This window comes from Salmo trutta, chromosome 30 (assembly GCF_901001165.1).
Source record: "Salmo trutta chromosome 30, fSalTru1.1, whole genome shotgun sequence".
Lineage (NCBI taxonomy): Eukaryota > Metazoa > Chordata > Actinopteri > Salmoniformes > Salmonidae > Salmo > Salmo trutta.
The window spans coordinates 24,829,830-24,853,398 of NC_042986.1; the positions used below are offsets into that span (position 1 = coordinate 24,829,830).

A 23,569-nucleotide genomic window follows, 5' to 3' on the forward strand; every position below is an offset into this window, starting at 1 on the left:
AGCTCATTGACTTCACAACTTCAGTTCTAGCACATTGACTTCACAACTCCAGTTCTAGCTCATTGACTTCACAACTCTAGCTCATTGACTTCACAACTCCAGTTCTAACTCATTGACTTCACAAATCTAGCTCATTGACTTCACAGCTTCAGTTCTAGCTCATTGACTTCACAACTTCAGTTCTAGCTCATTGACTTCACAACTCCAGTTCTAGCTCATTGACTTCACAACTCCAGTTCTAGCTCATTGACTTCACAACTCCAGTTCTAGCTCATTGACATCACAACTCCAACTCTAGCTCATTGACTTCACAACTTCAGTTCTAGCTCATTGACTTCACAACTCCAGTTCTAACTCATTGACTTCGCAACTCCAACTCTAGCTCATTGACTTCACAACTTCAGTTCTAGCTCATTGACTTCACAACTCCAGTTCTAGCTCATTGACTTCACAACTCCAGTTCTAACTCATTGACTTCACAACTCCAGCTCTAGCTCATTGACTTCACAACTCTAGCTCATTGACTTCACAACTCCAGTTCTAGCTCATTGACTTCACAACTCCAGCTCTAGCTCATTGACTTCACAACTCTAGCTCATTGACTTCACAACTTCAGTTCTAGCTCATTGACTTCACAACTCCAGTTCTAGCTCATTGACTTCACAACTCCAGTTCTAGCTCATTGACTTCACAACTCTAGCTCATTTTCTTCACAACTTCAGTTCTAGCTCATTGACTTCACAACTCTAGCTCATTAACTTCACAACTCTAGCTCATTGACTTCACAACTTCAGTTCTAGCTCATTGACTTCACAACTCCAATTCTAGCTCATTGACTTCACAACTCTAGCACATTGACTTCACAACTTCAGTTCTAGCTCCATTGACTTCACAACTCCAATTCTAGCTCATTGACTTCACAACTCCAACTCTAGCTCATTGACTTCACAACTTCAGTTCTAGCTCATTGACTTCACAACTCCAGTTCTAACTCATTGACTTCACAACTCTAGCTCATTGACTTCACAACTTCAGTTCTAGCTCATTGACTTCACAACTCTAGCTCATTGACTTCACAACTCTAGCTCATTGACTTCACAACTCTAGCTCATTGACTTCACAACTCCAGTTCTAACTCATTGACTTCACAACTCTAGCTCATTGACTTCACAACTTCAGTTCTAGCTCATTGACTTCACAACTCTAGCACATTGACTTCACAACTTCAGTTCTAGCTTCATTGACTTCACAACTCCAATTCTAGCTCATTGACTTCACAACTCCAACTCTAGCTCATTGACTTCACAACTTCAGTTCTAGCTCATTGACTTCACAACTCCAGTTCTAACTCATTGACTTCACAACTCTAGCTCATTGACTTCACAACTTCAGTTCTAGCTCATTGACTTCACAACTCTAGCTCATTGACTTCACAACTCTAGCTCATTGACTTCACAACTCTAGCTCATTGACTTCACAACTCCAGTTCTAACTCATTGACTTCACAACTCTAGCTCATTGACTTCACAACTTCAGTTCTAGCTCATTGACTTCACAACTCCAGTTCTAGCTCATTGACTTCACAACTCTAGCTCATTGACTTCACAACTCCAGTTCTAACTCATTGACTTCACAACTCTAGCTCATTGACTTCACAGCTTCAGTTCTAGCTCATTGACTTCACAACTCCAGTTCTAGCTCATTGACATCACAACTCCAACTCTAGCTCATTGACTTCACAACTTCAGTTCTAGCTCATTGACTTCACAACTCCAGTTCTAACTCATTGACTTCGCAACTTCAACTCTAGCTCATTGACTTCACAACTTCAGTTCTAGCTCATTGACTTCACAACTCCAGTTCTAACTCATTGACTTCACAACTCCTACTCTAGCTCATTGACTTCACAACTTCAGTTCTAGCTCATTGACTTCACAACTCCAGTTCTAGCTCATTGACGTCACAACTCCAACTCTAGCTCATTGACTTCACAACTTCAGTTCTAGCTCATTGACTTCACAACTCCAGTTCTAACTCATTGACTTCGCAACTCCAACTCTAGCTCATTGACTTCACAACTTCAGTTCTAGCTCATTGACTTCACAACTCCAGTTCTAACTCATTGACTTCACAACTCCAACTCTAGCTCATTGACTTCACAACTTCAGTTCTAGCTCATTGACTTCACAACTCGTTCTAACTCATTGACTTCACAACTCCAGCTCTAGCACATTGAAATGAAGTGATAGACAATCAAGGTGGCTGAGTTGGTGTTACTAAGCCTACAAGGGGTAAAAGGCTGGGTGGCGTTTCCTCCATGAGATATCATATAAGAGTGGAGGGGGAAGACTTACAGGGAGACCATCCACTCCAGCATCTCCCTTCTCGCCAGGGGCTCCAGCAACTCCACGCAGCCCAGCGTCTCCCTGTCTTCCTGGGGTTCCAGCATCACCACGAACTCCCTTAGGACCGTCTTTACCAGCAGGACCAGCGGGGCCAGCAGCACCAGGGTTACCCTGAGAGAGGGAAACAGAGAGATGCAGCATATTTCAGTCACACAGATATATACAGGTAATCTGAATGAAAAGGTGACTTTCTATTGTCTATGGATACTTATGATGATGTGATACTCACGTTAGGCCCGGGAGAGCCAACTCTTCCAGCAGCACCAGGGAAACCAGTAGCACCCTACCAACATGAGAGAGGGACAACACAATATTTCAGTAAAAGCAATTACAGAACATAGCATTTTATATTGTCACTTACTATTGGGTAATAATCTCTTATCATTGGAACTGTTGACTTACAGAAGCCCCCTGGGCACCACGAGCTCCTTTAGGTCCAGAAACACCAGTGGGACCCTGGAATAAAAAGCAACCAGAAACACAATTAAACAAAGAAACAAGAACAAAGAAACAAGAAGTGCATCAATTATGTTCTCAAATACTCTCCATTTTATTATAGATTATAGAATGGTAATGTCTTGGGCAATAAGACATCTGTCTCTGGGACATACAGCTATTTCATATCTCAAAGTTAATTTTGAGGGGTACCTACCACAGGTCCAGGGGCCCCAGAGGGTCCTTGAGGTCCATGGGCACCACCATCTCCCTTCTGTCCAGCCTCGCCTAACTCTCCCTTGGCTCCAGGCTGACCATCTGCACCCTGGAGGATGGAAGATGCAGGTCAATAAAGATCCAATGTTTTATATGGATTAGATTATTGTTTGCATTGAAACTGATGTGCTTAAAACCTGTTAGGGATAGGGGGCAGTATTTACACGGCCGGATAAAAAACGTACCCGATTTAATCTGGTTATTACTACTGCCCAGAAACTAGAATATGCATATATTATTGGCTTTGGATAGAAAACACCCTAAAGTTTCTAAAACTGTTTGAATGGTGTCTGTGAGTATAACAGAACTCATATGGCAGGCAAAAACCTGAGAAGATTCCTTACAGGAAGTGGCCTGTCTGACAATTACTTGGGCTTCTTCACTCTCTTTATTGAAAACTTAGGATCTTTGCTGTAACGTGACACTTCCTACGGCTCCCATAGGCTCTCAGAAGGCGGGAAAAAGCTGAATGATGTCTTTGCAGCCCCTGGCTGAAAAACATTAGCGCCTTTGGTAAGTGGTCGATCAGAGTACAATGAGACTGAGGCGCGTGCACGAGGCGACCCCATGTCTTTGAACTAAAACAGGGTTTCCCGGTCGGAATATTATCGCTTTTTTACGAGAAAAATGGCATAAAAATTGATTTTAAACAGCGGTTGACATGCTTCGAAGTACGGTAATGGAATATTTAGAAATGTTTTGTCACGAAACGCGTCGGGCGCATCACCCTTCTTTACCCTTCGGATAGTGTCTTGAACGCACGAACAAAACAGAGGATATTTGAACATAACTATGGATTATTTTGAACCAAACCAACATTTGTTATTGAAGTAGAAGTCCTGGGAGTGCATTCTGACGAAGAACAGCAAAGGTAATCCAATTTTTCTTATAGTAAATCTGACTTTGGTGAGGGCTAAACTTGGTGGGTGTCTAAATTGCTAGCCCGTGATGGCTGGGCTATCTACTCAGAATATTGCAAAATGTGCTTTCACCGAAAAGCTATTTTAAAATCGGACATAGCGATTGCATAAAGGAGTTCGGTATCTATAATTCTTAAAATAATTGTTATGTTTTTTGTGAACGTTTATCGTGAGTAATTTAGTAAATTCCCCGGAAGTGTGCGGTGGGTATGCTAGTTCTGAACGTCACATGCTAATGTAAAAAGCTGTTTTTTGATATAAATATGAACGTGATTGAACAAAACATGCATGTATTGTATAACATAATGTCCTAGGATTGTCATCTGATGAAGATCATCAAAGGTTAGTGCTGCATTTAGCTGTGGTTTGGGTTTATGTGACATTATATGCTAGCTTGAAAAATGGGTGTCTGATTATTTCTGGCTGGGTACTCTGCTGACATAATCTAATGTTTTGCTTTCGTTGTAAAGCCTTTTTGAAATCGGACAGTGTGGTTAGATTAACTAGAGTCTTGTCTTTAAAATGGTGTAAAATAGTCATATGTTTGAGAAATTGAAGTAATAGCATTTCTAAGGTATTTGAATAACGCGCCACGGGATTCCACTGGCTGTTGAGTAGGTGGGACGATTTCGTCCCACCTACCCTAGAGAGGTTAATGTGGTTCTACTCACAGGTGGCCCAGCGAAGCCAGCAGGCCCGGGAGGACCACCCTCACCACGGTCACCCTACAGGAAGAGAGAATAGAGAAGGGCTCAAAACAGATACCACAGAGGAAGACATTCTAACTGTACATGTATGTGTCTCTGTCCATCAAGTTGCAGGTGCAGTGATTTAATGTGAAGGATGCTACAGTATACTCAAGAAGTTAAACATTTTGGGATGAAATTCATTCTGAGGGATTCAAGATGGTGTACTTGGAAATTCCTTTACTATTCATAACTGTATATGCTGGGAAACTTGGATAGTGAGTGGTCTTTGAATCAATATGAACGGTATCTTCAGATCAAAATGTCTGGAGACTTTGACTAAATATTTGGATCTGTAGAGTTCTATATTGTTTCATGGCAGGGTCTGGTTCTCTAGTTTCTTCCTGCTCTCTGTGCTGTAGTGAAGGTAGTTTGCACTTTGTACATTTCAAACCTGGGCATGTTGACAACATGATTGATTTAGTACAAATCAAAAAACGGACCATATGAAACTGGAGGCGGAGAGATATAACTTACAGGAGCACCACGGGCACCAGCAGCACCAGTTGAGCCAGAAGGTCCACCCTCACCCTGAGAGGGAAGGAGAGAGGAATGACAAACCCATACTGTACACATACAATACATTACAATCATCTGTCAAATAAATATTAGACCATATACCTAATAGGTGAATTTTGTCATTCTTATGGTAATTCTCACCTTTATGCCGTTGGGACCAGCTGGGCCAGGAGGACCAATGGGACCAGTCAAACCCTGAGGGAGAGGAGAGGAGAAAGATGGAGAGGAGAGAGATGGAGTTATTATCGACCTCACTTGGGGTCATTGGATCATTGTATTTTAATATGCTGACAGAGTTGGCACAGAAGAGTGTGGCTATGTTCCCTGTTTCTGCTGAGTACTCACTCTAGAACCGTCTTTTCCAGAAGCGCCCTCAGGTCCTTTCTCTCCATTGTCACCCTGTAAGACACAGAAAACCATGGTATGTATCTAGCAGACATCATGATATAACCTTGCAATCCACCGTCTAGTTTTCTACGACTATGATTAGAGTATATTTTTTAGGGTTGTTACTCACTCTGTCACCCTTGGCACCGGAGATTCCACCAGCTCCCCTCTCTCCTGGCATACCCTGCAGACCTGGGGGTCCCTGAGCTCCAGCACCACCAGCTGGCCCAATGGCTCCCTGTCAGAGAGGAGGAACATGGATTTAGAAGTTGGCTGATCACACTTTCTGATGTTTCTCTCTTCAGTAGTGGCATTGTGATTGCCAGACTATAGGGACTGAGAAGTTCTCCAAGTGCCCAATAAAAGCAGAAACTCTTATTGAAGATGAGGTTGGTCGAAGGGAGTGGCTCTTAACCTTCGGTCCATCACTTCCAGGAGTTCCAGGAAGTCCACGAGGTCCCTGCAGACCCTGAGGTCCACCACCGCCTCTCTCACCAGGGAAACCACGCTCGCCCTATAAGGGAACAGAGAGACTGGAAGTGTGAGGCAGAAACAGGGAGGACTACAGATGTAAAGGTTTGACAAGTAGATGGCGGTGGCTATGTAGATGATTATGGCAGTAAGAGAGAAAAACATCTATATCAGACTTATTGTAGAAATGAAAACTCACTCTAGGTCCAGTGGCACCAGCAGCACCAGCCTCTCCAGGAACACCCTACAGAGTTAGGAGAGAGACATTGTAGCTGCATATTTTTACAGTAGATAAATAATTACTTTTAGAATACAGCATGTGCTTGTGTTTGCTAGTATAACTTGATCAGGATAAAATGCTGAGGTGTGTGATAACAAATGGACATGAGTAACATGGTTAGATGTTCCTAATGTGTTCAATCAATCAGGGACCTGGACAGGCCTGGTGGGTTGCTGTGGCAGTGTGGACGCTCACCGCATCACCAGGCTTGCCTCCCTCTCCTGGGGGGCCAGCAGGTCCGGGCAGACCCTGCACAACAACACAAGACAGTCAGTGACTTCCTATGACATCATAAAAAATGGACATCAAGTTATTCCGAATAGAATCATTTATGTTCTAGCCAATCCAGAAAAGTAAGGTGAACTCACCTGGAAGCCTGAAGGTCCAGCAGCTCCTTGCTCTCCTCTCTCTCCAGCAGGTCCCTAGGATGGAAGCACCTCAGATGATCAAAAAAGGTGATCAAGTGACTGACACAGCATTAGCACCCTGTGGAGCTGTGTGTAAGTTTGGGAATGCCATTGCATTCTCATGCTCAAAGACAGATGCTAGCTATTACAGATACTATGGCTACACTTATATTATGGGTGCACCAAATAAACTGATTATATTACTATGGGGTGCAGTTGTCATGTCTAAAATAGATGTCTCCTTAAGAACTGTCTAAAATACTTTATATTGCTTTGTTGTAATTTACAATATGTCTGTCAGAGGTTGAACACTTACAGGAGGGCCGAGAGGTCCAGCAGCACCAGTCTCACCATCTTTACCAGCCAGACCCTGTTCAGAGAGAGAAAATGTATCAGTTCTTCATGAACCACCACAGCAAAGGAAAGGATCGGTGTCAGATCCTCCACTGTTTTATTTCTTGAAACTTTGTGGGGGTTAAACACCAAAATTGCACAGATGTTAATAACTCAACTTCGCTAAGACCAAGGGATACAGGAAGGTCATCTAAAAGGTTAATCTACTTACTATCAGACCTTGACGACCCACAAGACCCTTCTCTCCTGCCTTGCCAGGCTCACCCTGTTGAAAGAAAAACACACTGGTCAGTCACAGAGAAGAAGCATGGACATCAAGTGCAAGGGGAATTAATGGGGACATTTACATAGTTATTTTCCTGTACTGTCAGATACTGTCTGTATCTGGTGCTGGAGGCAAATCTACAGGCAATTTCTTTCCTCTGGGTATCAAAACATTATTGGAAACCCCTGTGGCACTTACATTGGCTCCCTTTGGTCCAGGGAATCCCATCACACCAGGCTGGCCACGGGCTCCCTGAGGACCAGGTGGGCCGGGGCGACCGTCCTCACCAGCAGCACCCTACAGTACCACACACCGAGAAGAGAGGAGCAAGTCAACATCACTCGAGATTTCGTTTTTTTGTATTTTACCCCCCTTTTCTCCCCAATTTCGATTTTGTCTCATCGCTGCAACTCCCCAACGGGCTCGGGAGGCGAAGGTCGAGTGATGCAGGCTCCGAAACATGACCCTCCTAACCGCGCTTCTTAACACCGCCCACTTAACCCGGAAACCAGCAGCACCAATCTGTCAGAGGAAACACCGTTCACCTGACGACCGAGGTCAGCCTGCAGGCACCTGGCCCGCCACAAGGAGTCACTAGAGCGAGATGAGCCAAGTAAAGCCCACCCAGCCAAACCCTCCCCTAACCCGGACGATGCTGGGCCAATTATGCACCGCCTATGGGACTCCCGATCACAGACGGTTGTGATACAGCCCGGGATCGAATCCGGGTCTGTAGTGACGCCTCTACCACTGTGATGCAGTGCCTTAGACCGCTGCGCCACTCGGGTGGTCCCTCCAGTGAGATCTTGTACATCTTATACATCTCATGGGTTTAGAAAGGAAAACTCTGTATTACTGCACCAAATCTTGGTTAATTGTATGGCAAAATGTTTGAGTGGAATACAGTATGTGGTCTAGACGGGGAAAGAGGCATACTTACACCAGGACCAACTTTGCCTTGAGGACCAGCATCTCCAGGGCGACCAGTAAGACCCTGTGAGCATCACAAACAATGAGAGAGTGTCAACCCAATACATGAAGGCTGACATGCTGAGCCACAGCTCTTGTTCTGGCTGGTTGTGATGATGGATGTGGTGGGGACCTGAGGTACTACTACTCACTCTGGCTCCAGGAAGACCAGGCTCTCCTGTGCGGCCGGGGTCACCAGTGCCTCCCTTAGGCCCACCCACGCCGGGAACACCACGGTCACCAGGGGCTCCCTGTGGAGGAAGAGTGGAGAGAAAGAGAGGTATTAGTGTTTTATGCATTCATCACTCAAGCTTAAACAACATTGTTTATAAACTGTGACTGGCTATTGTATTATATAGCTGCTACAACAGGATACCAGCAGTACAATATAACAGGTTTGGTTGTTTTGAAACTACTCAGCGGTCTACAACAACATCTTACAGTTAGGGACTCATTAAGTAGAATTTGTTATTGTGATTTTGCAACTACTTCTGTCCATTCCTGGATGTCAGGTGAGATGGGGCATTGAGAACTGTAAAAGTGTCAAGACCCACCTTAGAACCAGCAAGACCATCCTGACCTGGGAAACCACGGTTACCAGGAGCTCCCTAGAAACAAGGACAGAGAGAAGAGAGAAGATTTCCATGATGAGGAATAGGATATGGGAAGAACTGATATGACCCTAAAAATCTGTGGTGAGATCTGTGATGATTCAGATCCTTACTCTCTCGCCAGGAGGTCCAAGTGGTCCAGCAGCACCGGGCTCTCCTCTTGCTCCTCTCTTGCCCTCCTCGCCAGCGGGACCAGGGGCGCCTTGGGGACCAGCAGGGCCCTACAGGGGGTGACCAAGAAGATAGCAGATTAATTTCAAACATACTTCCAGGTCCATCTCAGTAGAATGAAAAAGTGCAGATTTGATATGAATGATATATCTTCCATCAAAACAGAACTCACAAGCTCTCCCTTGGGACCAGCCTCTCCTTTGAAGCCAGGAATACCGGGGTCTCCCTACAACATAAACAGGTGCAAAGTCAAAAACATCTGAAATAGGAGCAATGTTATCCACAGCACATTATCTGTCATGACCCCACCTCCTTATACACCCTCCAAGACCTACCAATGTAAACCAACCTACAGCACCACCAACATATGTGTGTCCAGGTTTTGGGGTGAATATAGGGGACTTACAGACTGTCCCTTGGGTCCAAGAGGTCCTGTTGCTCCCTGAGGTCCGGGGGGGCCACGGGGCCCGGGAAAACCAGGTGCACCAGCAATTCCAGAAGCTCCCTACAGAAAGAGAGATACAGTAATTGAATATTACTGACTGAGCAGTAGACTGATAATGAACTAAGATCAGTGTTTATTTCATGCTGAGTATATAAAGAGTGTAGAGGGTACATTCTAAACCCATATAGTGTAAGAATATGCTTACAGCAGATCCTTTAGCTCCAGGGATACCATCAGTACCAGGGTTGCCCTAAAGGAACAAAGGAGCAGAGACAAGGTGAAGAGATGAAAATAATGCATCAGTTAATTGATGAGAGATGATCAGTGTGAGATAATGCACTTCAGACTTTATCACAGATTGCCTGGATGTTACGTACAGAGGCACCAGCGGGTCCAGGAGATCCGGGTGTACCAGCCTCTCCACGGGGTCCCTGTGCGCCCTCAGTTCCACGTGCACCAGTGGGGCCAGCTTCTCCCTGTGGGATGGAAGAGATTCAGAGGACCATTAGGACTGTTGTTGCTTCTCTGTGTAACGGTTATTCAAACTGTACTCAGTGATGAAGTAAAATGGTATGGTGATTGGAGCTCATTGTCTCCCAGAGACGTGATCGACAGATCTACAGTGACTGTTCAATGTGTCCTTGAGGTAGAGTGACTCTGAGAATCTCATCTCATTGCAGCTTATCATTATTGATCATCTTATTAGAGCTGTTCACTAGTGTTGAGCTGTTCACTAGTGTTGAGCTGTTCACTAGTGTTGTAGTGAAATGAAGTGTCTCACCTGATGATTGGGAATTCATCAGACACACCGTTTGTCACATCAATAGGCTTCCATTGGATTCAATCAGGTTAGGACTGACATGATGCATGATAGAAACATAATTGCAAATAGTACAAACCTTGGCTCCTGGGGATCCAGGGAAACCGGGTGCTCCAGCAGGCCCAACAGGCCCCTGTAGGGATCAGAGGTCAGTTAAACAAACGTACAAATTCCTGATTTTGCTATTATTGCACAAAAATACAACATTGACTAGAAGAAACAGTCAAGCAATTGTAAATCTATTCAAAAGTATTTGAAAATGTGTACAATTGTGATTGTGTTGTAATACATGAAGTGCATAATTGATTTCTGCATTGCATTGATGGTATCTTGTACAGCAGTGGTTCCCAACCTTTTTCGGCTACTGTACCACCAACTGAATTTTGCTTTGCCTGGAGTGCCCCTGAAGTACCTCCTCATGCATTTTACCAGTAGGCCTACGTTCTCATGAGTCTTCTCAAGTACCCCCTGTGGATAGGTCAACTACACCCAGGGGCCCTAGTCCCCCTGGTTTGAAACCACTTTTGTACAATAATAATAAAAGCTATATGTCTTTGAGACAGTGAGGAAGCAACACGAAGAGTGCAATACGTACGGGAGGACCAGCAGGGCCAGGCAAGCCATCATTACCTCGGGCACCCTGAGGAGAGAGCAGACATGGGAAACATTATGATGGTACAGTACTCTGGGTGTTTATCGATGGACACATTTTCACCATTGAGAAGGTTAACCTAAACATAATTGTAATTTTGACTAATTGATTTGCTACACAGCACATATTGAGTAGGTCTTCATCAGGTGTCCACATTAACCAAAGAGACAGTCCTAAACACTGGGCTGGGATTGTCTGGTAGGCTAGTGTACAGAATATCACTGGGTCTGGTTAGGATTGATTGGGATTGGGCACATAAATCCTCAAAAATATTATGCATATCATTCAGGGCTTTGGATCATTTGGTGTGTAATTACCTGAATTGTTGAGTTCATGTATTATTCAAGAGTGCATTTATATCAGAGAGAGTTAAAGGCACATGTCTGTGTTACTCACAGCAGTTCCAGAAGGTCCGGGACGGCCTCTCTCGCCAGGCAGACCACGTGGTCCCTACAGGAGACAGAGACACAAGATGAACACTTAGCTTGGTCACGTTAAGCAAAACAGTAGGTGAATAAGAGCTTTTTACTCATATTATTCAAGTAATACACAGGTGTACTGCTCTCTTACCATTGGTCCAGACGCGCCGTTCTCTCCGGGAGCACCACCCTCACCCTATAGAGACAACACAGTCAGTCTGTCAGCCAATCAGACTGCTAATCAGACAGTCAGTCAGATAGTCAGACACAGGAATAGAAATGAAAAAATTTGATGAGTTGAAGATCTAGTTGGCAGTCTTACCTTGGCTCCAGCAGCACCGCCTTCTCCCTTAGCTCCATCCAGACCAGGATGACCCTACACACAGACAGGCAGACAGACAGACACAGAGAGACACTTAATCTACATCCGTCTCATTAGACTGATCAATTAACACTAATTAGCTCATCTATTGTCTTGCTAATCATGTTGAACGTGTAACATCATAATATCCTTGCTGATGGAGTTGTGATTATAAATGACGCATGATGAAGCTCCCACCCTGTGTCCTTTGATTCCAGGAAGACCAGGAGTTCCGGGGAATCCACGAGCTCCCTGAAATAAAGAGATAAATTAGATATTAAAAGATTCTGTGTGGGATTCATCTGTTAAAGGAACTTCTATCTTAAGATATTGAATGTTTAATTTAATTGATCAGGAAATATTAAGATGTAACAAAGGCAATTGATGATAAAAACTGGAGAGCGATGATCCATGGCAATGTGCTCTAATGTTTTGAACATGGTTTTGTATACTTTTTGGGACTATCCTCTATGTCTCTCTGTTTACCTGAGGTCCTGCAGGTCCACGCTCACCAGCCTTTCCAGGTTTGCCAGCCTCACCCTAGAAATAAAGAGAGGGAAGAATGATTGATTATGATTATAGGTATGATTATCAGGAGTGTATCAACTGCATAATAAATGTCCAAGAGAACTTTTCACATTTTATATTTCAAGCAGATGAATTCAGCTCAGGAAGAGAATGCCCCCTGGTGGAGATATTTGTGAACATGATGGGGGGTTGGGGGGAGGTAAATATGGGACTGCAGATTGTGGACATAGAGCTGAAGATTATTTGCACTATAGATATTCAATGAGGGACAATGGTAGGCAAGTGTGTTGCTTTGTAGACTGCTTCGTGATACTGTGTCAAAGAGAATCATGCTTGTGGTTTTAAACAGTGGGGGAAAAACAAGGTCCACTCTTCATGATGGAACAAGGGGCACTGGAGTATGGCCTGGTCCCAGATCTGTTTGTCCTTTTGCCTACTCCATTCTCATTGTCAAGCATGACAATATCATAAGAAGTTTGCAGGAGAGCAGAAACAGACTGTCACTCAGGCTACTGGAGTATGGCAAGTCAATGGGTGAATGATAGTTTGGGCAGGCGGTGAGAACTTTGTTAATGCGCTCTATGTACATAACACAATTGAAGTAACACAGCATATTTAGAGCTCTACATGTGATAGTGAAGCCTTTTGTCCTCGTTGTCCTCAGAGTGAAAATAACATGGTGTGTGCTTGTGCTCTACTTGAGCATGGCTTTGACAACAGAACTCAGACCTGAGCCGTGGATCTGGTTTTGTTGATGAAGATGACAATACTTACATCACTTCCTGGTTTGCCAGAAGGTCCGGGTGGTCCGTGTGGTCCCAGTGGGCCCTGTTATAGGGAGAGAGAGAGAGGTGTTTGTTATTGTTTAGGCTGGAGGTTGTAGGCTTAATTGTTGTGACTAAGAACAAACTAGTGTAAGAAGCTACCTTCCCATAGTTAACTAAAATGAAACAACGCCATTCCACATTTACATCATAACTTTAGTGCCTTCAACCTTGTCTTCGAAGTCTCATTGCCAACTGTAATGAAACTGTTATGTAGCAGACAGTTATGTTAAAAAGGAAACCCTGTCTATTTTTATTTTCCTGTTGCTAGTGGTTTGATTTTAATGAAGGGTAATGATGTTGGTGAGTTTCACTTGAACTCTGTGGGGGATGGAGGTCCATGTGATCCTCACATAGGCAGACATTCCATCCACTTCTACAGGTCAGGAATTCTAGGTCAACCTGGGTTGCATAAGGTCTTTTTATAGAAACAAAATGCTTAAAACAACTATCAGTGCTGAGGATGAGAATGTATGAATTATATTGCCCATCTGAGTGGGTTTATTAGACACTTTCACTATAACCCTAATTTCTCTGTTTCATGTGGTAAGTAGGTATGCAATCATATAGCGTACAATGGAAAATGACTCCCTAGATAGCTAATACTAGAATGCGCCGGTGTTGCTGCCAAGGTCTACGCATTCTAATTCTATGTTGTTATCGTGACACCGAGATTTGCGGTGCACCCTAGGATAGTTTTGGATACTCACAGCTGGGCCTGGCTCTCCAGTCTCTCCGGGGTTACCTTGGAAACCTTGTGGGCCCTGGAATTGATTAGAAGGAACATTTAGTCAAAGACATCCTGATAGTCTGCATATTGCTATTGGCCTAGGGTGTCCACAATACGGATCCATACCGCATATTAGGATACAGATAAGCCATAAAATAATGTCTTAACCATCCAATACTACAGGACTGAGTCATATGTACATAGACATCTAACACAATGTCAGTAGCTATTAAATTACAGTAGCAATTACACAACATTCTCCTTCTGTTGTGGTTATTACTAAGGCTTAGAGAGGTGTCCAGCCCGCAGTAATGAAGGTGTGTATACTTACAGGTGCTCCAGAAGGGCCAGGTGGACCACGGGGACCCATAGGGCCCTACAGAGGGAGAGGAAATACATAATATTTATAACAATTTATAGCTCAAAAACTGTTGGGATACTTGATAATTAGTCATGTCTTAAGACAAAACCCTTTGAATTGTCAGGCAAGCCATTGTATCCAAATAGCATGGTCGATGTGTCTTATGATGTTGCACAATTAGTTAGTTCTCAGCCTGTAGTTGTATGGTGGTATGAGAACAAAGAAGGAAAATAAATACAGTACATGTCAATGGGTTGACGGATAGCATACAGTGGTTCATTTTCACCACAAGGTGGCAGTCTGGCTTCAAGTCTGTAATACAGCATGCTACTACCACCCTACAGTCACCATATACCTACCTATCTATTTAGAATAAAACTATGATTTTATGTTTTTCATTCATTCATTTTGAAATATTTTTAACCCCTCTGGATTCTGTTAAGTTCATGTACAGTAACGTCTCCTGTCCCCTTACCATAGGTCCTTGCATCACTCCCATCTGTGCACCTCCAGCCTTCTCGTCGAATCCACCAGCCATCTGAGCAGCAAAGTTCTGCAGAAAGGTAAGGGGACATTGTTACTGAATTGACAGCGTCTACAGTAGATTCACTGCCCCTTGGTGTCTACCAAAGCTTTCACAGGCTGTATTTCTGCCTCACCACTGCTCTGGCGCAACAAAAAATATGGTAGCACATTTACTTAGTAGTTGTCAGGAGGGATAATAATGGTGAGATTGACTGTGGTACAGTAGCTTAGCAATGTGTCATCCATCGTTCTTTCTCGATCCTTATTCTACTAACACATAGAGCAGCACATAGGCTTATAGCTTAGTCTCTTTCTCTCTCACACAGACACACACACACACACACACACACACACACACACACACACACACACACACACACACACACTTCTGACAATTAGAGTATTCCCGATGCTCTACTGCCACAGTCTGTCAACAGGAAGTGCAGAGTGCTTCTCTGCACCACACAGACAAAGACACAGAGTTTTGCAGTGGTGACGTCATCCCCCACTGATCTACTGTCCTGTCCTTTGTCTCATGCCACTTACCCCGCCAAGGCCTGGAGGTCCGTTAGGTCCGGGTGGGCCAGAGGGTCCGGGGTTCCCGGGGGTGCCAGGCTCGCCATCTCTGCCTCTGGGGCCAACATTTCCCTAGGGAAAATGAGAGAGGGACAAACGCATTCAACAATGAGTTCAATACCTAAGCATGTCCAGTATTATGACTGAATGTTATTCTGTTTGGAATCAATCAACAAATCAGTCAATCAATCAACCAATCAACCAGTCAATCAACTGTAATGCATCAATTAACCTTTCAATTTGCTGCATTACTAGCCTGGCCAATGGTGAATAATTGCAGAGAACATTTTGAGGTGCTTTAGGGATGCATGCCACTATGTTGTTTGAATCTTATTGTATTTTTTTGTCATTATAAAGGAGAATCTTCTCCATGTTGGGGAGGTTTTACAAAATAATGCAGCATATATATCTTACTATCGTGGAGCTAAATTCAAAGTCTCATACATAATAAACTATGCAGTGATCTCTCACAGCAATTACAGATGTTGAATGGTTAGCCTTGATTTCAGTCCACACCACAGACGGATTCCTAAAAGTTACAGGGATTCTGTGTCTTACCTTATCACCCTTAGCTCCGGCTGATCCACGAGGTCCCTGCTCGCCCGAGGGGCCCTGCGCAAACAAACGTATTAGGATGACCAATAGTACTTCATCAAGGATATTGTGCTGGGGCAGGATGCACATTACAACTCATGAAAGATATTCTGCAAGGCAAAATACAACACAAATAATATTTCATGGAATATATTCAAACAATCGTCATTATAATTCATAAAACAAATGAGCAAATAAATATATGAGAGTATGTTTACCATAGGGCCTGCTGGTCCATTTGCTCCTACAACCTGGACAATGGAACATAAAGGATAGCTTGCTCAGATATCAACACTTGTTGGGATAAAAGTAGTCTTGTGAAAGGCTTGATGTCTTTGATACAGTGTTGGGTTGCACTGATTTGAATAGCTAAGATGCTGGGAAAGAACATTCCAGGACACTGTGGCCATGGACAAACAGCACAAAATAGACTTCACCAGGAAGTCTGTTGACAGACAAGTTAGTTTAGCTGAAAACATCTTCTGCTTGTCAGGGTTCGTTTTCCAAGAATCCTTGCATACCAGTGAATAAAAACGTTACTAAATGGATGTATGGTGATTGGTTTGGATCCATTATTTCAGAGGAATGTAGGCTTCCTTCCATGTTGTCATTCAAGGCCCTAAAAAAAACACCAGGTTCAAAGCATGGTAGCCAATCACTTATCAACTGGAGGCTTTAGCTTTCTTGTAATTATATTATTCCCAAAAAGAAGAAGAACAATGTGCAAATTGGTAATCCGTAACACTCAATGGAATGTTGCCTGTCCATCCACAGTCCATCCAAGATGCTGAGGAGAGTCAACCCAGATACTGACTTGGATAGCTTTACAGCATGTATGTGAGTTTTAAGAGAGGCTATTGTAACAGTCACATAGTCTTGAAAAGCTTTATAGGCAGTTGTTCGCGAATGCTTGGCAATGGCATGCATGGGTACTTAAAAAGAACCTTCAGTGCCTTCACTTAAATTTGATGGACAAAATAACCTTCTGATGTCTTTCTGAGTAAGCATGAGCTATAGTGCAGCCCATAAGCTATCGTATACATGAACAATACTGAGAAGTAATCAGTGCGTGAGATAATACAAATCAAGAGATCCCCTGTGTCAAGAATAGCAGCTAAATAATTTGACTAAACTGTAAAGCTGAGGGTGCATACTTACATCTGCAATCTTGCCGGGTTCCCCCTTTTGGCCCTAATAGAGTAAATTAACAAGAAAGTCAGTGGTCATAATTGAAACGTATCTGTATTATGAAATACTCACATCATGTAAGTCTGAGTGTTGTTTAGTCTGAGTGTGTGGATGCAGCGTTTAGATGATCACGTAATATGATACCGTGTAAAATATGATACATTGTCTAAAATAACACATTGCTGATCCAACAACAGAAAATATCATTCAATTGTGATTTGTCCAGAACAGCTTTCAGTATAGCTGTCATGTCATCGTTGCCCATGGTCTCACCTTAGCACCAATCGCCACGTCTGTTGTTGCAGATGCGTGGGATGAGGAAGAGAGAGAAAATAACATTAAAAAGGGTGAACCTGAGACTGCAGGATTGCTGTGTGAATGGGCCAAACCTCCAGGGGTTGAAAACCCCAGACTAAAAGCCACTCCTGTGGAAACCAATGGAAATCAAAGACTGTACTCCAAACCCTAGAGTCTGAGAACCTTCCAGAGTGTGTTGGAGGGTAAGCTGTAGTTCCATGTTGAGGGAGATGGAGCAGAAGCAAGCAAAGCCAGGGGATGGGACAGATTTTTGGATCAAATCCTCAGTGTGTAGTGGATACCAAAAATATTTGTCTCTATAGCGTATTTTGGAGCCAACAACTGAGAACATTGACACAGCCTATGGAGTTCAAAGCATAAATGGCCTTAGGGAGGAAAGCATCCTGTTATGAAATGGCACACTACGATAGATTGATGATACATATCCTCAAGTACTTAAAGTCATTACAATTTAGTTTTTAAAGTCACTTCTAAATATTTCAAAATGCATGAAAATGATTGTTTCAGAAAAGAAAGACATAACACATAGACAATGACTGAAATGTGAAAGCAGCTTTGGTTTAGTTGTGTTGTTTGATGAGCAAATATGACTATTCTACATTGAAAGTGAACATATCTTAGAATCTTGATAGGATAATATTGAGTATTATAATATTTTACTATCTTTGCATCTCTTCTCTTTGCTAATGTTATATATTGTGTGTTGAGCCTGGGAGTAGGTTGGGTCAAGTCTGGTAAAGGGAAGGACAGTAATGACTCTCCCATGTGTGTCACTGGAAATAGGATCATATCCATACATGACAGGAGTAATACGTGATAGGTGTTTAAAAAGATGATGCTATAGAAAATGTGTCTTCAAAAAAAGGGCAAAGCAGTCCAAATGTTATGTATACACACTAGTGATGGAAGAAATTCAACTTCAGAACCCCAAAGTTGGTGGGACTATCATGTGTTGTCAAACATTGTCTTACTTCACCCAATAGGATCGCTTTGATGTGGTGGGAACGGAGCTTCCATTGGACAAAATGAGACAGTGATTGGCAGCTCAGGATAACACAGCCTCCCATAGGTTCTGAGGCTTCTTAGCCACCCGCCACTAAAATGAAAGCAAACTTAGAAGTGTCTCATTTTCATTGTTGACCCTTGTTGTTTCTGGTGGAAACCAGATGCCACGACTAAGGGATTAAACTTCTCATAAAGTGAACATCCATAGAGAGGGATATCCAGAGGATGTTGCAGGTTTAGTCTCCAACATAAAACAAGCAGGGGAAAAGGTAACACTTTTGAATAGGGAACATCACAGCTAGCTACTTGTAAATACCTTTAGTATCAGTTTATGAGCCACAAAATCTGTCCTGACTCCTGTCCAGACTTATGTCTGCACACCAAAGTCATGTACAGTACAATAAGCTACTGGGGACCTGTTAACCCCAGTTAACATCTAAACTGCCATTTACTTCCCCATTCAAAAGTGTTGGCATGTTAAGGGCGCAGTAATTTATTTATGAATGTGTGAATAAATAAATGACAACCAGTGGGGGCGCTGGCGTCCGCAGGGCAGATGGGGCAGCACTCTCCAGGTTGGATGATGGGGTTGGCACACTCTTTTATCTCCTCGCAGATGATCTCATCACACAACACTGACCCGCTGTCACACACACAGATACGACACGGCTCCGGCTTCCACACATCCTTATCATTATAACGATGGTCATCCTGGATGCAGGAGCCTGCCTCCTCTGTGGCCACCACCAGGGGGTGGTACAGAGGGCATGGGGCAGAGAAGGGGTGGAGGGTGGTGGTGGTGGGGTGGGGGGTTGGCAAAGAGGGCACGACAGTGATCATAGTAGTTAGGTGAGGGGAGGGAGCATGAGGGGGTGCCATGGGTAAAATAAAATGGCAGGATAGGTTAGAGGGCAAGCATGATGGGCATTGCGTGCAAGATGGTGGAGGAGAGGGGTGGGGGTCACAGAGAGACAGGGGTGGAGGTGAGTGGTGGCAGTTGGGAGGAAGAGGGAGAGGGAGAGAGACAAGTTATCAGCTTATCATGAGGCCTAATTTACACCCCATGCACAGCACACAGCATCACAACACCACATCATCACAACACCACAGCATCACAGCATCACAACACCACAGCACACAGCATCACAACACTCTCACTCACATGACTGCACACACAGCTTGGGAGAGTTATCAACCACATTAAAGACAGAAGCATATCAGCATAGTTAATCAAAAACGTATGGCATCAATATGTCCATTATATCCAGGTATTAGGCCTAATAGACTCATCTCAAAACTCTTCAACATGAATTGGCAGCATGAGCAGACAGGATCTGTCAAGGCATTGGTCTGGGTGGGTGCTGATTCGGGACATTGGTTTTACCTGGGGGCCTCAGTCTCACAAGCTCTAACCACCAGCCTGAGGTTTATTTTCATAAAACAGCACAGCTCAGGAAGCCTCACCCAGATTTATTTATCCTGCACGCAAACTGCTAGATTTATTAATTTAGAAGGAAGCCAAAGCACCAGAAACATCCATTCAGATTACAGTAATCATATGCAGAAAGCAGCTTCAATGCAGCCAACAAAGAGTACATTTAGCAGTGCCATTTAAAGGCAGTAGTAGGTATTTTTGTCCCAGTGGAGTGAGTATATTTAACCTGTAGGCCTGCTGCACTCTCTGGTGACCAATGGACCTGCATGAATGAGTCCCTCACATTGGGAGACTGTGCCCAATGACAAGCTGCTGCCCTAAGTAAACAGGGGGTCCTTCATAAATTCTCCATCTGGATCACATAGCTGTGTCAAGCACCAGTTCAGACACATTGGACAATTAAGAATGGGGAGCTTTCATGCATAGGGTCTCAGGTTTGGCTTGCTAAATATAATGAATTATAACTATTTGTTTTTCTTGCATTAGTGTAAAAGTGGTTCTTATCACATGCCTTCTACCAAAGTATACTATATAACATGAGTAGTCCATTTAAGCTTTCCCCACAGAAGGTGAGGTTGGTTGGTGACGTGTTGTTCCACAACTTTTCTTTGAGTTGTGGTGAGATATATATGGACACACGAACCCTAATTCATTACGAAAGGCTTAAACTACCACTACACTGAGCATGTGGCCCCTACATTCTCTTATTCGGGGTACTAAATGGATGACAAACGATAGCCTATGTAGCACAGGTCCATGAATATGTTGATTATAAAGCAGCACATTATATATTACACATTGCATGATGTAGTATAGCCCATCTCTCTAGCGACATACAGAGAGTATCCTGTTCCAAAGTTTGTTTATAAAGCACCTACTCCTCTCTCATTAAGTGACCAACTGCCATTCACTTCCTGCTACCCTTTGAGCCTGGTCGTCTGGGGTCAAGATGTGTCTGACCCTGTCTCTTTAAATGATGAACTATTTAATCTACAGTATTTCAGCCACCACCCAGAAACTCAAGCAATTTCAATCGCTCAATTCTAACAAATAGTAACCTTAAACAATATAACTATTCATTTGAAATCAGAACTGATAATGTTGTTTTCTCAGGAGGGTAAATGCCACTCTGAACAACGGTAAAACTTCTCTAAATTGCCTAAAAAGCTAAGGAACTGCCAAAGCATCTCAAGAGAGCCACTGTGTCTGTCTGATGTAAATAGATTAGTGCTGTTAAATACTGGCACTAGAGAGAGTGCTTGTGCAGCGACGGGATCCACAGTGAATATCCAGTAGTGAAACAAACGCACACTTGTTCACCTGGTCCTCCATCCCACACGGATGTGCCTTGATAGCCTCACCTATGTTCCCCCCAAAAAACAATTTCAATGCATAGGCCCTGTATATCTGCAAACACTTACAATGTAATTAACATGTTGTAATTAACTATGTCAATATCAAACCAGTATTAGGATATACTGTTCATTTCAATACCATTATTTAAATAGTCATTTCTTAATTTGACATCATGGACAGTATAACAGTCCAGATAAATCACATTTAATCTCTGAATTGTATCTGCAAGAATTGTAATTCATAATTGTGCAATTCCTCCAATGACTGACCAATACTTGTCTGAGTATGTGCCTTCCATCAATGTCAATGTTGATATATCTTGTATATCATATCTTGTTCGCAGCAATTTTACATTCAATACTCGGCCTATTCATTTTGCAGGCGAGAATTGCGCAGAAACTGCACACTTTAAATACCAAGGTAGTGCCACAGACATACAGAAAGAAAAAGATTAGTTGATAAAATGCGATCATCAGAAGAATCCAAAAGAAAATTCTACAGAAAGATGCAACTTACGGTCATCCTCTTGCTGACATCTGACAATGGATAGTAAAACAACTTGGGATGCTACAAGTAGCAGAACAGTCCGTGAATCCACAAAGCTGAACATGTCTAAATATTAGACATGCAGGACCTTGGGTGAGGAAAAAGATGGGACAGAGCAGACGCAGCTCTCTTTCAGTGGTGTGTAATGTGTGTTCCCAGAGACTGCAAGGGAACCATGCAGTCAAACTTCCAAAATCGAAGTGGAATCCAACGCGGGGCCCCAGCCGGCACTTTACACCCACCGCGTCAGAGCAAGAACCGTGGTTTTATGTCCACTGTGCCTTCTACGAATCTTCGTATATTCCAAAATACCAGTCCTCCCCCCGACCCCCAGTGGAGCTGAAACTCGACCCACATCTCCCTCCCCTCCACTCCTTCAGCGTCTATTCTGCCAGGGACCTCTCTCTCCCATTCCTCTCGTGACATGTGGAGATGATGTAGGCTACCTATAAATCACACTTTTTGGTTCTCTTTCAACCCCCCCATTACAATAGTGTATGGCCACTCACCTGCCAGACTCATATAGATAGACAACTTCACAATATAGAGATTAGAATATTTGAGGTAGGCCTAGACCTATTAAGAAAGTCATCAACAACAGAATTATGATTTTACCATTTGCAGGTGGCGAGGTGCATTGGGCCTTCACTGAATAAGAGTAGGCCTACACTCATTCATTGGCTTCATTTTATTGACATGGTAAATAGCCAAATCTCTTATGGGTGTATTAATACACATTTGCAACTCAATAACCTAATATGTGATCTGAATAACTTACTATTGATGTGGTAATGGTAGTGCAGCTCTGATTATTTCACATACAGTTGCAATTTATGTCAACCCCCTAGGACCCATACAGGTGAGAAACAGGGGTTTACAGATCAGCTCCTGTACTGAAGTTAGCTGGTTAAATCCCACACATCTCTGAAATAGTGCTTGAAAGTCCATGGATTCACCCAAGGGGAAGCTTAGAATCAGATCTCCTCACTTGGTTTGCCTAGCCGACTGTCAATCATGTCAATCACATCTGAAAGTGAATTAAACTGCTGAGCTGTCTGCTTATACAGGCCCTCACACTCAGCATTGGTTGTGCATGGGAAATGTTGTAGGCTTAAAATTTCAACATTTGAACAGAGAACTCTCTCTCGCTCTCTCTACCTCATTCTCTCAGAATTATTAGCAATTTTGTTCCACACCTTTTTTACCAAACATGGTGTTCATCCTCTCACTGGCCCTGATACTAACCTAATCTGTAAAAAAAAAAAGATATATAGTACCAGTCAAAAGTTTGGACACACCTACTCATTCAAGGGTTTTTTCCTTTATTTTTTGTTACATCTGCTCCTGCAACACCCTCTACTTCTCATCCTGTCTCTCCCTAACTGGCCGCCACTCCCCCAGTGCTCTCTCCTTCTCCCTCTCTGTGTGTGTGATTGTGTGGGCGGAGACAGGTGTGCTGGAGGCAGAGCAGATCCCCACCAGCTGTAATCTGTTCCATAATCAAGACCTCTACAAATACTCAGCCCTGCCACTTCCATGCTGCCAGATCATAACCTCTGCTCAGTCAGTCTGCGTTTTTTAGCCATTTGTTCCTGCTTAGATCCTGTTTTCGTGTTATGACTGTTTTCCCTTACCTGGCACTGTTTTCCTCTCTGTTACAGTTCTACCCG

General features: G+C 43.3%; 1 protein-coding gene across 2 annotated transcripts in view; it reads right to left on the reverse strand.

Moving 5' to 3' along the window:
• The window catches only part of LOC115168349 (collagen alpha-1(II) chain-like), a 29,931-nt gene extending 7,753 nt beyond the window's left edge, over window positions 1-22,178 (reverse strand). The window contains exons 1-42 of one of the 2 annotated variants that reach the window (XM_029723520.1): window positions 21,870-22,178; window positions 19,087-19,296; window positions 17,513-17,532; window positions 17,210-17,242; window positions 16,270-16,302; window positions 16,016-16,069; window positions 15,428-15,529; window positions 14,832-14,909; window positions 14,327-14,371; window positions 13,976-14,029; window positions 13,216-13,269; window positions 12,400-12,453; window positions 12,112-12,165; window positions 11,875-11,928; window positions 11,704-11,748; window positions 11,530-11,583; window positions 11,077-11,121; window positions 10,561-10,614; window positions 10,039-10,137; window positions 9,867-9,911; window positions 9,623-9,721; window positions 9,389-9,442; window positions 9,159-9,266; window positions 8,989-9,042; window positions 8,587-8,685; window positions 8,406-8,459; window positions 7,664-7,762; window positions 7,412-7,465; window positions 7,163-7,216; window positions 6,808-6,861; window positions 6,635-6,688; window positions 6,359-6,403; window positions 6,104-6,202; window positions 5,819-5,926; window positions 5,647-5,700; window positions 5,443-5,496; window positions 5,260-5,313; window positions 4,708-4,761; window positions 3,058-3,165; window positions 2,808-2,861; window positions 2,635-2,688; window positions 2,355-2,516 (exon numbers count right to left, since the gene is read on the reverse strand). In XM_029723520.1, the coding sequence (XP_029579380.1) occupies window positions 2,355-2,516; window positions 2,635-2,688; window positions 2,808-2,861; window positions 3,058-3,165; window positions 4,708-4,761; window positions 5,260-5,313; window positions 5,443-5,496; window positions 5,647-5,700; window positions 5,819-5,926; window positions 6,104-6,202; window positions 6,359-6,403; window positions 6,635-6,688; window positions 6,808-6,861; window positions 7,163-7,216; window positions 7,412-7,465; window positions 7,664-7,762; window positions 8,406-8,459; window positions 8,587-8,685; window positions 8,989-9,042; window positions 9,159-9,266; window positions 9,389-9,442; window positions 9,623-9,721; window positions 9,867-9,911; window positions 10,039-10,137; window positions 10,561-10,614; window positions 11,077-11,121; window positions 11,530-11,583; window positions 11,704-11,748; window positions 11,875-11,928; window positions 12,112-12,165; window positions 12,400-12,453; window positions 13,216-13,269; window positions 13,976-14,029; window positions 14,327-14,371; window positions 14,832-14,909; window positions 15,428-15,529; window positions 16,016-16,069; window positions 16,270-16,302; window positions 17,210-17,242; window positions 17,513-17,532; window positions 19,087-19,296; window positions 21,870-21,963 (2,910 nt within the window). In that variant the 5' untranslated portion in view covers window positions 21,964-22,178. The remainder of the gene's footprint in view (window positions 1-2,354; window positions 2,517-2,634; window positions 2,689-2,807; window positions 2,862-3,057; window positions 3,166-4,707; window positions 4,762-5,259; window positions 5,314-5,442; window positions 5,497-5,646; window positions 5,701-5,818; window positions 5,927-6,103; window positions 6,203-6,358; window positions 6,404-6,634; window positions 6,689-6,807; window positions 6,862-7,162; window positions 7,217-7,411; window positions 7,466-7,663; window positions 7,763-8,405; window positions 8,460-8,586; window positions 8,686-8,988; window positions 9,043-9,158; window positions 9,267-9,388; window positions 9,443-9,622; window positions 9,722-9,866; window positions 9,912-10,038; window positions 10,138-10,560; window positions 10,615-11,076; window positions 11,122-11,529; window positions 11,584-11,703; window positions 11,749-11,874; window positions 11,929-12,111; window positions 12,166-12,399; window positions 12,454-13,215; window positions 13,270-13,975; window positions 14,030-14,326; window positions 14,372-14,831; window positions 14,910-15,427; window positions 15,530-16,015; window positions 16,070-16,269; window positions 16,303-17,209; window positions 17,243-17,512; window positions 17,533-19,086; window positions 19,297-21,869) is intronic. The other variant, XM_029723518.1, reaches the window with a different exon arrangement.
• Window positions 22,179-23,569: the final 1,391 nt, after the last annotated feature.